General features: G+C 43.2%; 1 protein-coding gene across 1 annotated transcript; it reads left to right on the forward strand.

Moving 5' to 3' along the window:
• Nucleotides 1-983: 983 nt before the first annotated feature.
• Nucleotides 984-12,335, forward strand: PIRT (phosphoinositide interacting regulator of transient receptor potential channels). The gene is made up of 2 exons (XM_020796288.3): nucleotides 984-1,107; nucleotides 8,916-12,335. Exon 2 carries the CDS (start codon nucleotides 8,952-8,954, stop codon nucleotides 9,378-9,380), a length of 429 nt encoding a protein of 142 aa, XP_020651947.1. The 5' UTR covers nucleotides 984-1,107; nucleotides 8,916-8,951; the 3' UTR covers nucleotides 9,381-12,335.
• The last annotated feature ends 543 nt before the right edge of the window (nucleotides 12,336-12,878 follow it).

A 12,878-nucleotide genomic window follows, 5' to 3' on the forward strand; every position in this document is an offset into this window, starting at 1 on the left:
TATTGATAATAACATATCAGCCAGTCTGCAGAAGGGAAGGGTTTATCCATAAATTAATCAAAGCACACCTTTCCTATTTCACACTTAGTAGGGATTTATTTATTTATTTATTTATTTATTTATTTATTTATTTATTTATTTATTTATTTATTTATTTATTTATTTAGTTCAAGGAGAGTGCTGGTTTTCATTAAAAATGGGTCTGGCTCATTGGTTATGGTCCAAAATGTTCTGCTCCAACAGATTTTCTTAGATGCTGCTAAACTAAAACCATTATTTTTGTTGTATAGTTATGGCATGTATAATTCCGATTTCAGCATGGCTTCTGTGCCAAAGAAAAGACTGTCTCTGACTTCAGCTTTACCATCTAAAGAGGCATGATACGGTAAGAAAAGGAGATGGAGAGTAGAAAGGAAGGCCGGAGTTTTTTCTGGCACAAGTTCCCATGGTGACAAGTCTTCTCAGCCAAGTGGAGTAGATGCTGGGTGATAGTTTGGGAGTAGAGCAAAGCCCCATGAAGGTGGCATCTCAAAAGGGCTGCAGGTGGCCCAGCTTCTCTTCCCTCTTTTAGCTTAGAAACACTGGGTATGTGAAACAAGAACTTGTTCTTCTCTCCTTTGGCAGAAACAGAAAGGGTGTATCTGGTGACTTGGTGAGAACCACAGATGAGAATACATGTGAAGGAAAGGGGCATGCATGCAAATGTTTGTTCACAGCCACTTTCCACACCACTGATGCTCCTTCCTTTGCCCAACCTTTCCAGGCTGTCCCATCTCCTGCACATGTCCTCCTTTGGAGCATAGCCCTGGCCCCTGTGAGAGTTGATTGTCTTGCTAAAAGAAAATGACTTGTATTGCAGCTCATCCCCATTTGCTGGAGCTTCAGAGTGCAAAGGGTTAAGGCGAGCCATTGGCTGCTTAAGCGGGTGAGCTCATCTGAGCTGGAACATGCTCCACAGTTTATGAGGCACTCAGTGCAGATGATATCAGGGAGGGATAGCTGAGGGCTGGGAGGAAAGCTACTTAGGAAATCGCTACATCCACTTAGGACACATTCCGTGCCTATACAGCGCAGGGAGGCAGCTGCAGGGAGCCTCTGGCCATCCATGTAAGTAGAACTGCTTGCTGTTGTGGCTGGGAGGGGGTCGCCGTAAAGGGGAGCAGCAGCGAGGGGGACCCTATGATGCAGAGGCATTTGCTCCAAACGCTTCCTCAGGACCCTGGAGGAATTTAATGTGCCTCCCACGCCTCATGCCCTGGAAAGATCCTTACCTGATTTCTTTGCATTTCCTGGGAGCTATTTAATAACCCTTGAAGTTGGCATAACATTCACTTTTCACAAGGGCTGAAGGGGGCTGGCCCTTAGGATGCACTCAGCACCAGGGAAACTCAAATGGAATTAAACAGCTGCCTCTGAATCCCATCCATTTTCCCTGGCATAAGCATGATTGTCAGTGCAGACCCCAAGCCCCAACTTGGGGAAACTTTATTGGGCTGAATCTCTCTCTCTCCCTCTCTCTCCCTCTCCCTCCCTCTCTCTCTCTCTCTCTCTCTCTCCCCTTTCTGTGGCAATTTCACCTCAAAAGGAGGGGGTATGGCTGACTAACAGGGGTTACCCCCTAGTTTAAGTTGGGCTGACCTCAGGCTTGTATGGGCTAGGCTATTGTGATATTGCTGCTCTTTTTTTAAAAAAAAGTCATTTGTTTTTAAATTGTATTGATACAGAAGAAAGCAAAGGGGACCAAACCTTTGGAGGTTTTGCACAGGGCCCTGGGTAGCTCCCCCTCCTTCTCATTCTAGGGCAGGCCACTGACACTTTCATTTGAAGATGGATCTCAGTCACCACTTCCTCTCCATGCAGACTAGACACCACGAGGTTAAGCACCCCAGGAGAAGTGTCTGTGTCTGCTGGGCACCCAAATTATGGGCAGGTTACTTCACTGACCAAGGCATTAGGGACTTCTTGATCTAAAGAGTTCTACGTGCAGATAATCCACACCAAGCAGCAGAAGAATCACAACTCTTTGCATCTTGACTTGCCAAGAGGTGTGGAATTCATTCGCTATGGTGCCAATACACTCAGCCAGATTGCCAATACTCTCTCATTCCAACTTTGGGGCAAGGCCAGCAGCACTAATGGCTGGAAGGACCAAGCAGTTGTCGGTAGAAAAAGGCCACTAAGACGTTGACAGAAAAGAACGCTCAAGCTAGAAGGCTTTAGAGGTAGGCAAGGCATTTTAATCTCACAAAGGATTTCTGGAAAGGTCAGAAGATCACATGGGAAGCTCCTGCTGCCTCCATCTCCCTAGGTGGCTCCAGCGATGTAAAGAATTAACTTCCTCCAATTTACTTCTTTGAAAGGTGCCAAATGGAAGGGGAACAAAGCTTTAGCCTGGATCACATGTCTGGCTTGCCTGCCTGCCTGAACATCTATTAGCAGAGCTAGACAGCACTGTAGTGTAAGAGCGCTAGAGCTGGTTGGGTGCTAGAAATCTTGCTGATAAATGTAGATCGTGTACAACTCGAAAAGTTGTAAAGTTGTAAAACTATTGAAAGATAGTGCATCCTATTGCCAATGTATCCCTTTTGTAAGGGACACTGTGTAAGTCATAGCTCATTAAAGAGGTGCTGGTTGCATTCCAGGCACCCAACCATACAACTAGGCACAGTCAATACTCTGTTAATGAGCAGCAATTTGCCCCTAAAACTTGTATGATTTCCATATGCAAATGTAAAACAGTAATAGGATTCTGGTCATTATAATTTTCCAAAATCTCAGGCTCAGTGGAGAGTCAGTTCATTCATGCACGCGCACACACGCCCAAGACACATGAGACACCTGTTCTACCACTGGGTTATAGCCAGCAAGAACATGAGACACATCGGCTTCTTAGCACAATGCCTTCAGGCGACCTGCTTCAACAAAGAATACAGCTGTGCCCAAGATCAAACCTAGCCTAGGAATTCCCAAAACCAAGCTTCTGACGCTGGTATAATTCCTCCTCCCCTCCAGTCCCATGTAGGAGGAAACCAGTGGAAGAGGCTTTCTATGCAGCGTCTTGTATCAGGGATGGAAGACTCTTCCTTTCCCCAGCCCATTCTCCTCCTTTCCCCTTCTCTCCTGCTTGCCTTTAGACTCATTAGCTTCAGAGAGGTGTTTCCAAATGATAATCTCCTATTATTGCCTCTAATAGCTCTGCTGTAAGGTGATAATGGAATTCTTATTGATTACTCATGCTTCACTGTAGTCACTGTAGTGTGGGGAGTTGAGTGCTGGGCTGGGGCTCAGGAGACCTGGGTTCAAATCTCCACCTGGCCATGGGTACTCATGAGGGAGTTACCATTTCAACTACCCCTGAAATGTCTTACATATACTGAAAAATCTTACTAGGATCACTATAAATTAGAATTGACTCTACAGCCCAAAAACACACACACACAAACATGTTTGGGGGAGTGTCTAACCCTCCTGGGGGCTCTTCCCTCCACAGTTTTCATTCATGTGATGGCTGTGATATGGACACTTGTTATCACCTCCTCTATTCCTGGTTCTCAGGACTGTTCCATGCCCTTTCTTTCATCAGAATACTTCTCAATACCAGTTTAATACTGTTTTCTGTAGTTTTAATTTTGTTTTCTCAAAAATAAAGAAAGCTGGAGCATAATAAAACTAGTAAAGGGACTGTAAATCCTAATGTTTTTCTAGTCTGTTTCAAACTTGTTTTTTTTTTAAAAAAGTTAGAAAACTCTAGAATAGGGTCACATCAACTGTCTGTTTTTTTTTCTGACATTGAAAGGGGTTCCTGTTGGACCCCATTGTTTTCTAAACCTTTTTCTTCAAAGGAGGAGGGAAGGTAACCTCTGACATTGGGAGGCTGCATGTCAGTTTCATCTCTTTGACTCCTTGGAAAAATAGTCCAGGGCTGCTCCTGAACAATTTCGGTGCCCTCCTCTAGCAGAGGGCAATGCTGAATTTTAAGGGCCTGTAAGGCCACTGCAAGCTCCAGGACCTGGTCCTACAAAATTTGATTCAGAAGAAAATGCTTCTGTGTTCAGCCTCATCTCTCCCAATTCTGTAAGTCTGAGGAAGTCTTGCTGGGAAAGGGAAAGGATCTGACCTTGCAGGACATGAAATGACTCTACAAATAGGGGAGGTGCAGCAAGGGGTAGAGAAAGGAGGGGCATATAGGTTGATTATAAGTGGGAGATAAAGGTGCCTTAGCTTTGTGGGAAAATAGAGCATGGTGATTGCCTGGAACCTTCCCAGGAATCCTGAAAAAGGAGGCCACCAAGAATAAAGAACAGTTGGACCTCATAACTCGCTCCCAGTGTAAATGCAGAGACAGGAAAACTGTAGCTGTTGAAAGGCTGTGGGACTGCAACTCTCGATGCCCGTTGCTATTCCTAAGTGCTGACTAGGGCTGGTGGAAGTTGTAATCTAACATCTGGTGAGACACATTTATTTATTTATTTAACTTCTATGCCGCCCACTCTACCCAAAGGTCTCTGGGCGGCTTGCAACAATTAAAATACAATAAAAAGATAAAACAATTAAAATACAATTAAAAGAGATACTCTAAAAATTGGCATCAGGACCCACAGTTGATATTATTTCAATTAAAAGCCTTCTGGAACAGGAAAAATTTGACCTGGTGCTGAAATGTCATCAGTGTCGGCGCCAGACGAATCTGACTCAGGATGCTGTTCCATAGTCTGGGGGCAGCTGCTGAAAAGGCCCTTTTTCTACAAGCCGTCCCTCTTACCTCTTTCAAAAGGGCCCCCTGGCTAGATCTTAACTGCTGGGTAGGTTCATGTGGAAGGAGGTGGTCCTTCAGGAATGCAGGGCCTAAGCCATTTAGGGCTTTATATGTCAAAACAAGTACTTTGAATTGGGCCCGGGCAGCAACTGGTAGCCAATGTAACTTAAACAGAATCGGCTTGATGTGTTCTCTAGCGGCCCCACCAGTCACCAGCCATGCAGCTCGATTCTGGACCAGCTGCAGTTGCCAGACCATCTTCAAAGGCAGCCCAACGTAGAGCACATTGCAGTAATCTATACAAGATGTTGCCAGTGTAACTGTCATGAGACTCCGCTCGTCCAGGTAGGGCCATAGCTGTTACAATTTCCGCAGCCCCTGAAGGAAGGCGCCCCTGGCCACTGAGTCCACCTGGGCTTCCAGAGTTAGACTGGGGTCCAGGAGCACCTTCAGGCTGCAGACCCTGTCCCTTAGGGGGAGTGTAACCCCATTCAGGGCAGGAAAATGTTCCCTACCTCTAATGAAATGGATGTCCCCCATCTCCTAGTAATCCCAAGGCTATCAAAACATGAGTCTTCTGCTTCTAAAACCTCAGAATGTATTTACCACATGCTTGCAAAGTGTAGGACTGGCTCGAGAGCAACATGTAGCTTCTTGCTGACAAGCCCCTAAAGGAAAAAGAAGCTGAGCAGAAGAAATGGCAGATTGTTCACTGAAAAATTGTGAAGTGCTCACTAAAGTTCAGACTATCGACATTATGTCGAAGGGATGCTTAAATCCTCTGGTTGGGGTTACTGGTATTATTTTTTTTTTTTTTTTTTTTTTTTTTTTTTTTTTTACAAAATCCAAGGGGCCCACAAGCCAGACTGAGACCATCAAGGTCAAAAGTATGACACTCAAACAAGTTCATCTGGGTATCAAGGTATATGTCATTTACTTGCCTGGTTCACCAGGAATGGCAAGGTGAATCAAGTACTTAATCCATCTGGTCTCCTGGCTGGCTTGCTGACGCTATAGCTTCCAAACTTACTTCATCTCTCTTCAGAGGATGAGAACCAAACAATGTTTTCACTCATGGTAAAGCAGGCAGATAAAAATGAGTCCTGGAAACATTAGGTTGTCTGATTCCACAAGCTTTATTCTTCTACATTTCTTCTATGTACAAAAGAGGGAGATAAAAGCCATCAGGAAATACTCTGCTCGGGTAAGCATGAATGCTTCAACTGAATATGACTATTAATCTGCTTATGCTCTAGACTTTAAGAGAGCTATATTTTTAAAGTTTGAAGATATATTCCATAGATGAATCAAGTCCTTAAGACTTCATTCATTTATTTATTGGAACTGTTATACTGTATTTCAGTCTTAAGACTCCTATGTCTGCTACAATTTTTTTCTGAGAGAAAAGTTATTGCATTCAATCCTGCTTGCGTATTCAATAAAAAAAGAAGAAAGAATAATTCTTCTGAACACAATGTGTGCTTCTTGGGCAAAGGATTTAAAGGATATCCAGAAAGCAAAAGTTGTTTGTGCAGAATAAATCTTCTGATTCACACTGAAAACAATACCTTTACATAGGGATTGTTAGCTGTGACAGATTTCACAGGTTGAACAGACAAGGAGTGTTATATACTATAGTGCTCTGAGGCTATTGTTCAAGCATCATACTTTTGACTTTGACAAGAAGTTGGCATGGAGTTCTCAAGAGCTGGCTAGGGAATCTTCTGTAAATCCTGTTCAATGCATTCATAAGTCTAGACTTACCAGCATTCTCTCCTGTTAGGTACGAGAGCTTTTGTCTCATGACACATCTGCCATTCTAAACAACAAGAAAAAGGACAGTCCCTCTCCAGCATTATTCTATTGCAGATGAAGGGAAACCTGGGTATAGAGGGGGTAATTTAGAATTATCTCATACAGAGTCTAAGAATATATATTAGTGTGCTGGCTAAACAGTCATTCATAGTAGATTTGTCCATTACACATGCCTCCATATTTATTTATTTATTTATTTATTTATTTATTTATTTATTTATTTATTTATTTATTTATTTATTTATTTATTTATTTAATATGCCGCCCACACTACCCAAAGGTCTCTGGGTGGCTTACAACATTTAAAATACAATAAAAATTCAGAACAATGAAAATGCAATTAAAATATATATAAAAATTGCTATCGGACCAACAGCTGATATTATTTCCATTAAAAGCCTTCTGGAACAGGAAGGTTTTGACCTGGCGCTGAAATGTCATCAGCGTCGGCGCCAGACAAATCTCAGTCCATATGTGTTGTTATTAATCTCCCACTGACAAGGACGCATTTGCCAGGCTGTTCACATTACCACTTTGTTTTAATGTTATACAATTCAACAATAGCAGTGAGGGTCAAGGTAACTGGAAGCTGACTTTATATAAATCCTCACTGCAAGAGTAATTGGGATGCTGATTGCTTTGCTTCAGTGCCTGTGGAAGGTGGCGGTGTTCTTTTACTCCTTCCCGCTATGTTAGTAGCATGTCTGTTTGTCTGTCACACAAAGAAGTAGGATTATAAATCATGGATTTGTCATACCCTGCTCTTCCCTCCCTCTTTCAAAACAAATAACTTAGCTGGGACATTAACCCCTCCCCAAAAACACCCCACAGCAGCCATATACAAGACAGTATAAAATAGTATAAATCAATGGCAGCAGAAAGATCCCAGATTGTGTCAATGATACATAGGAGAGCAACTCTTCTCCTGAGGATCATAGTGTGGGTGTGAGACCTCTTGTTCTCAGGCAGATGATATGCAGGGGGTGGAAGTTAAGGCAGCCTACCATGTATGCTAGCTTGAATGGATTCTCTGTGTCCATGTCCTAGGGACACACCAACTGAACACTGGAATATTCATGATTTACACTTCCATTATGATTTCTCAGTTCTTAGCTTTTAAATCCTGCAAATGCTATGCTCATTGTGGGCATCCTGTGTGAAGAGCAGAAACTGGAGTGGGATGCAGTGTGACATGACTGATGTTCTTGGGAAAAATAGATGGATGTGTTTTCCTTTAGGTTATCTGGTGCCTTTATGGAACAGAGCACTCCAGGTCACACTGTGTTTACAGAATAAAGGCCCTGTTGGAGGCAAGGCAAAGCACAAAGCAGCCACCTGGCCAGGGAGACAAGCCGAATAGCACAGGACAGAATGTAACTAATATTATAATGTCACCAATGCAACATTAAACCCTGTCACCAATTTTCACCATCCACCATGCACTGCAGCAGGAAAGCTAGGACACCATCAACGATGGGTGGAAGGCCCTATTTTTCTCCCAGCTTTTCATGACATTTTGGAGTCAGTCAGAAGTTAGTTTTTAATTGACTGATGTTGTCACTACTTCCCTCCAGTGCAAGGGACTTGGTACTTTAATGTTTATTTTTCTACCTGGTTGCTTTTATACAGTCTTTGAACAGAACAGCTGAAAGGCAATACAGAGCTTTTCAATGAATAGACCATCCCTGTGAGCAGACTTCCACCTGCAGTTGATGCCACTAGGCATCTGCTGAGGTCCTGGGACTCACCCTGCCAGCTGAAGGAACAAGCTTGCTACTTTCCATTGCTGCCTGCAGTCTCATGCACTGAAGAGACCAAGTGCTTTTCCATTGGGGAATGGGAGGCATTTTCCTGAAATTTCTATGGCAATGCAGGGATTACTGGGGAGACCCACCATTGCTCAGTTTGAGGGACAATCTGGGGGAGCAGAAAGTAGTCTCAGGTACTAAGCTACAGAGGAAAGGGGGTAGAGATTAAATGGGATTTTGCACACCTGCCATAATCCAAAAGACAGGTTCTTTCTAACTCAACTGAGAAGGTTACAGGATCAAAAAAAAAATGTGGTGACTGAACTTCTAAAGCAGGTTTGGCACTAAAAATATGTATAGACCTACTATGCTCCCTCAGAAGCACTGAGGACTGATCATGCTGGGAAAAAGCAAATCGGCCAAGCACCAAGGTGGAACTGGCCGTCTGACTCACACCTGGGATATGTCTGAAACAGCTAACTCATTCCTCCTTCATAAGCTACACAGAAAAAGCATTCCCTGAAAGCTTGGGTGGGAGACTCATATCTATGACCACCCAAACAACCTGGCACTTTGTCTTCTGCTCCCTTTCCTAGACATTTGAATCCTTCAAGCCTGCAAAACTGGTAGCCATGGAAAGCCAACCAAAAGAAGCCGAGGAGGCCGAGAAGTCCCCTGAGTCTAAGGATCTGCTGCCTAGCCAAACAGCCAGCACCTTGTGCATCAGTTCCCGCAGCGAGTCTGGATGGAGTACTCCCCCACCAAACAAGTGGGATGTTTATCATAAGCCGGTCATTGTATTGTCAGTGGGGGGAGCAGTCTTCCTCTTTGGAGTGGCTATCACCAGCTTGACCTGCCTCACCATAGACCAAAACAATACTGTCAACAACAACAACACCAAGAATGTGTTTAAACTGTGTGGACCAGCTTTCCTGTCACTAGGCCTCATGCTACTGGTCTGTGGGCTTGTCTGGATCCCCATCATCCGCAAAAAGCTTCGGCAGCAGAAGCAGAAATATCACCTCCTCCAGAGTATTAAGTCTTTCTTCCTCAACCGCTGAAGGCATCTATTCTCAGTTCAGCCCCAAGGGGAAGAGGACTGGGTTAGCAGGACAGAGCCCCAACTTTGGATCTGTAACTCAAGCTACTAACATGCTCCCCGGAGGGAGTGGTCTCTCTATGCTCCTCCTCTTTCTATGGGTAGGGGATTCACACAGAGAGAGAGAGAGGCACAGGCAGTATTGGATGGTCTGGGGCCCTCAACCCATAAATAAGTTTCACTTTTCTCTAAAAGGGTAGGCCATGGAATTGGCAGATCAAATCCCAAAGCAGCTGTTTTGAATAAACTTGTTTTTTATTGTTAGGAATATTGTTTAATAAGGTACACTGTCTATAACTCAAGAGTCTGATTGCACGACATCATTCATCAAAAAGCTGAGGCAAAGTCCATGATCACCCACTCTCCACAGTGGGACCAGTAACTGTGGCTCCACTGACAAAACAGTTAGGATTTTTTCTTATAACAAATGACGTTTGGTTTGAAAACAACCCAAAACTGCTTGCAGAAAAAGATGCTGAAAAAGATAATTTCATTGGCCACAGTTTCCCCCCTCCTTACAACAAATCCCTTCTGCAAGCACATAACATTGTGTAAAAGTATCAATTCTGCAAGAATCTTGGACTCGGGCCAAAGAATAATATGTGAAGCCAGAAGCAGCATTAGAGATAGCCAGTAATTAGAGCTGAAAGCACATTAATGTTGCAAGGAAGTGATTCAGGTAATCTTTCCATGTTTGTGAAATGAGATGTCAAAAAACAAATCCTATGCTTAAATCATAGAGACCTGCCATCAAACAAAACAATCTGATCTGCATATTTCCGGAGGTTAGAGAAGGTCCCTTCTGTCACACTCAAATATTCGCATTAGTTAAGACTTTTCTCTTCTGCTTACAGGCTGTTCCTAACATCTGTTTCTGGCCTGCATTATTCTCAAAGTGCTGTGAATGTGGCTATCAATTTTTCTCAAAAAGACAGATTATGAGGGTAACAAGTACTTGAAAGGAAAGGCATATACATCTACCACTGTAATTGAGAAAGCTTGCAGTTTTGTAAGAGACTTGGGTCTGCATATAGAATCGTTCACCAATGTAGCCACTGTTTTTGAATACTAATGGTACTTCTTATCTATCTTTGTGTGTTTTGGAGTTGAGTCTGGGAAAACACCTGAACAAAAATTCTTGGTGGTCGTCAAAAATGGCTTCCAGCAGCTTGTCATGTTGATTAAATCACTCAAGAACAACTTCGAAAGTCATGAATGTGAAACTGACTTTAGAGAACATGGACCTCTGAAAAAAAGGAGGTGTGTATGGGTGCATAAAATGCCATTCTTCCATGTACATAATGGTCCTTCACAGTGATCAGAAAGAAGAAAGTGCATCCATTGGCAATGCCCTTATCTCCAGAGGGAAGCATGACTCATTGAAACGGTGATCTAGCACAGCAATTCAAGGCCTGAAGGCGCAGCTTCACCTCAAGCCCAGGCAATGACAGCCAGCAGTGTGTTGGCCTTGGCAAGGAATTAATAACTTTAAAATATCCGAGCTGCACATAGTAAATGGGTGTATAAAGAGAGAGGGTTCAGCAAGCTGGAATACAGAGATTGGGACGTTGACTCTCCACTATGCTTCCTAGAAGAAAAGCCAACCTGTATAGCCCTGGGCAAGCTGTACAGTCAAAGCAGCACCAGAAGAAGGTCCACCCTTTCTGAGTACTTTTTACCTAGAAAACCCTGGCAAGGGTTGTGATAAATTGTTACTTACTTGATGGGCAGCACACAATTATTTTAGTGTAGAAAGATCTGCATAGAGATTGTGCTTACATTGTCTCTGGAAATATCATCGGAACTGGTTCAAGGACTACTGGATTGAACTGGCCCTTGTGATGATGTAATGGGGTATTTGTTTAGAAGAATTTAAGGGGCACAATCCAGAAGCCTCAGATGTTGCTTCTTACAGGGGCCTTAGATTAATGTTACGATAGCTTCGCATAGTTGCCTTTTGGATCCTGCATTATACCAAAGTGCCTCCTTTCAATGCTGCTTTGTGTATTTTTCCCCTCCCAAACTGCCTCTTTCAGCCATTGAGCTACACAAAAATTGATCTCCTGGTACCGTGATATTTGATCATAAGCAACTGGCCTGCATCTCCACTGTATTTTAATCTGTGCTTGGGAAATGGGGAAGCCTGATCTCTTTCTGTTCCATCTCCACACCACAAACAACACCATCACTACAACCAACAGTCATGGGCACTCATATTTGCATCCCCTCAAATACTGGCAAGATAGTGGCATTCCCTATATGTTATACTTTAGTCCACCCTTTAAATATGGGATAGAGTAGCCACCTTGTTACATATACGAGCATGCGGTCTCCCTGTCTTGGTCACGATGATGCATCTTCTTGTGCCAGTGATGAAACCAAAATGGTAGAGAGTGGCATGCTTTGTTTTAGCAGTTTCCAATCCTTGGGCATCTCCAAGTGGCTCTCAGGTCGCAATCCGATGCTCCTGAGCTTATAAACACTCAGGTTTCATAGGCTTTTCCATGCAAATGAAAAACCCAGACAGACAAGTACATCTCCAGGTATATTATACACCTCACATAGTAGTCCTGTAAATCCAGCTTTAAGGTGAGTACTGAACATCCTGGAATTGCAAGGTCTTGTTCTCTATTGGTCTGCTTTTGTGGACAGAAAGAGGTGTTGCCTTACAATAGACAGCTGGCCCTCTTGCTGATCATAGCGTTTTTGTTTTTGTTTTTATTGGGGGGGAAGAGATCTTGCAAGATCTACTGAATTTGAACAGTAGGGGTGTATAGAAACTGAATGAACCCTACAAAGTCTCACTGGAAAATAACAGTGTGGTTTGTGTATTCCCATGCTGAGTATTCATAGTGTGGAAAGATACAACGAGTCAAAACATGACAAAAACATGTGAATAAAAAGTATACAAAAGGCACCGAGGGTGGGTCTCTGTTACTCATCACTGTTTCTAAGGCTATAGCTGGCAAACACTTGTGACATTCACAGAATCACATGACAATGATTGCATTTATAATGCACATGCTGTCTGGGGAAAGCGTCAAGTGTGTCCGGTGCTGAGAAAATATTTGTCTCTGTTACACGAGCACCACCTCAGATAAAAATACCTGGATATCCTAGGGGGGAAAAAGAGAGAGGAGCATAACCAAGAAAGGAATAGAACTGGGACTCTGTTTGGTAAGTAGATGCAACAGCAGTCTCTTACTTGTGAGTTAAACATACGCTGGCCCTGTTGCAGCAGCATCAGCTCTACACCTGATATACAGCCATTTCTATCTGAATCAAAATTGGAGATAATGAGACTAATGTTTTCCTGCCAAAGTTAGATTTAGAAGGCTATTCATAGCATATCTACTCGGATGTAGGCCCCATTTAACTCAGGCTGACTTACTCCAAGGCAGGTATATAAAAAATTACAGCCTTGGTTGTATGCATGCCACAGGGTAACATAACATCAGTA

This window comes from Pogona vitticeps, chromosome 2 (genome assembly GCF_051106095.1).
Source record: "Pogona vitticeps strain Pit_001003342236 chromosome 2, PviZW2.1, whole genome shotgun sequence".
NCBI classification, from domain to species: Eukaryota; Metazoa; Chordata; class Lepidosauria; order Squamata; family Agamidae; genus Pogona; species Pogona vitticeps.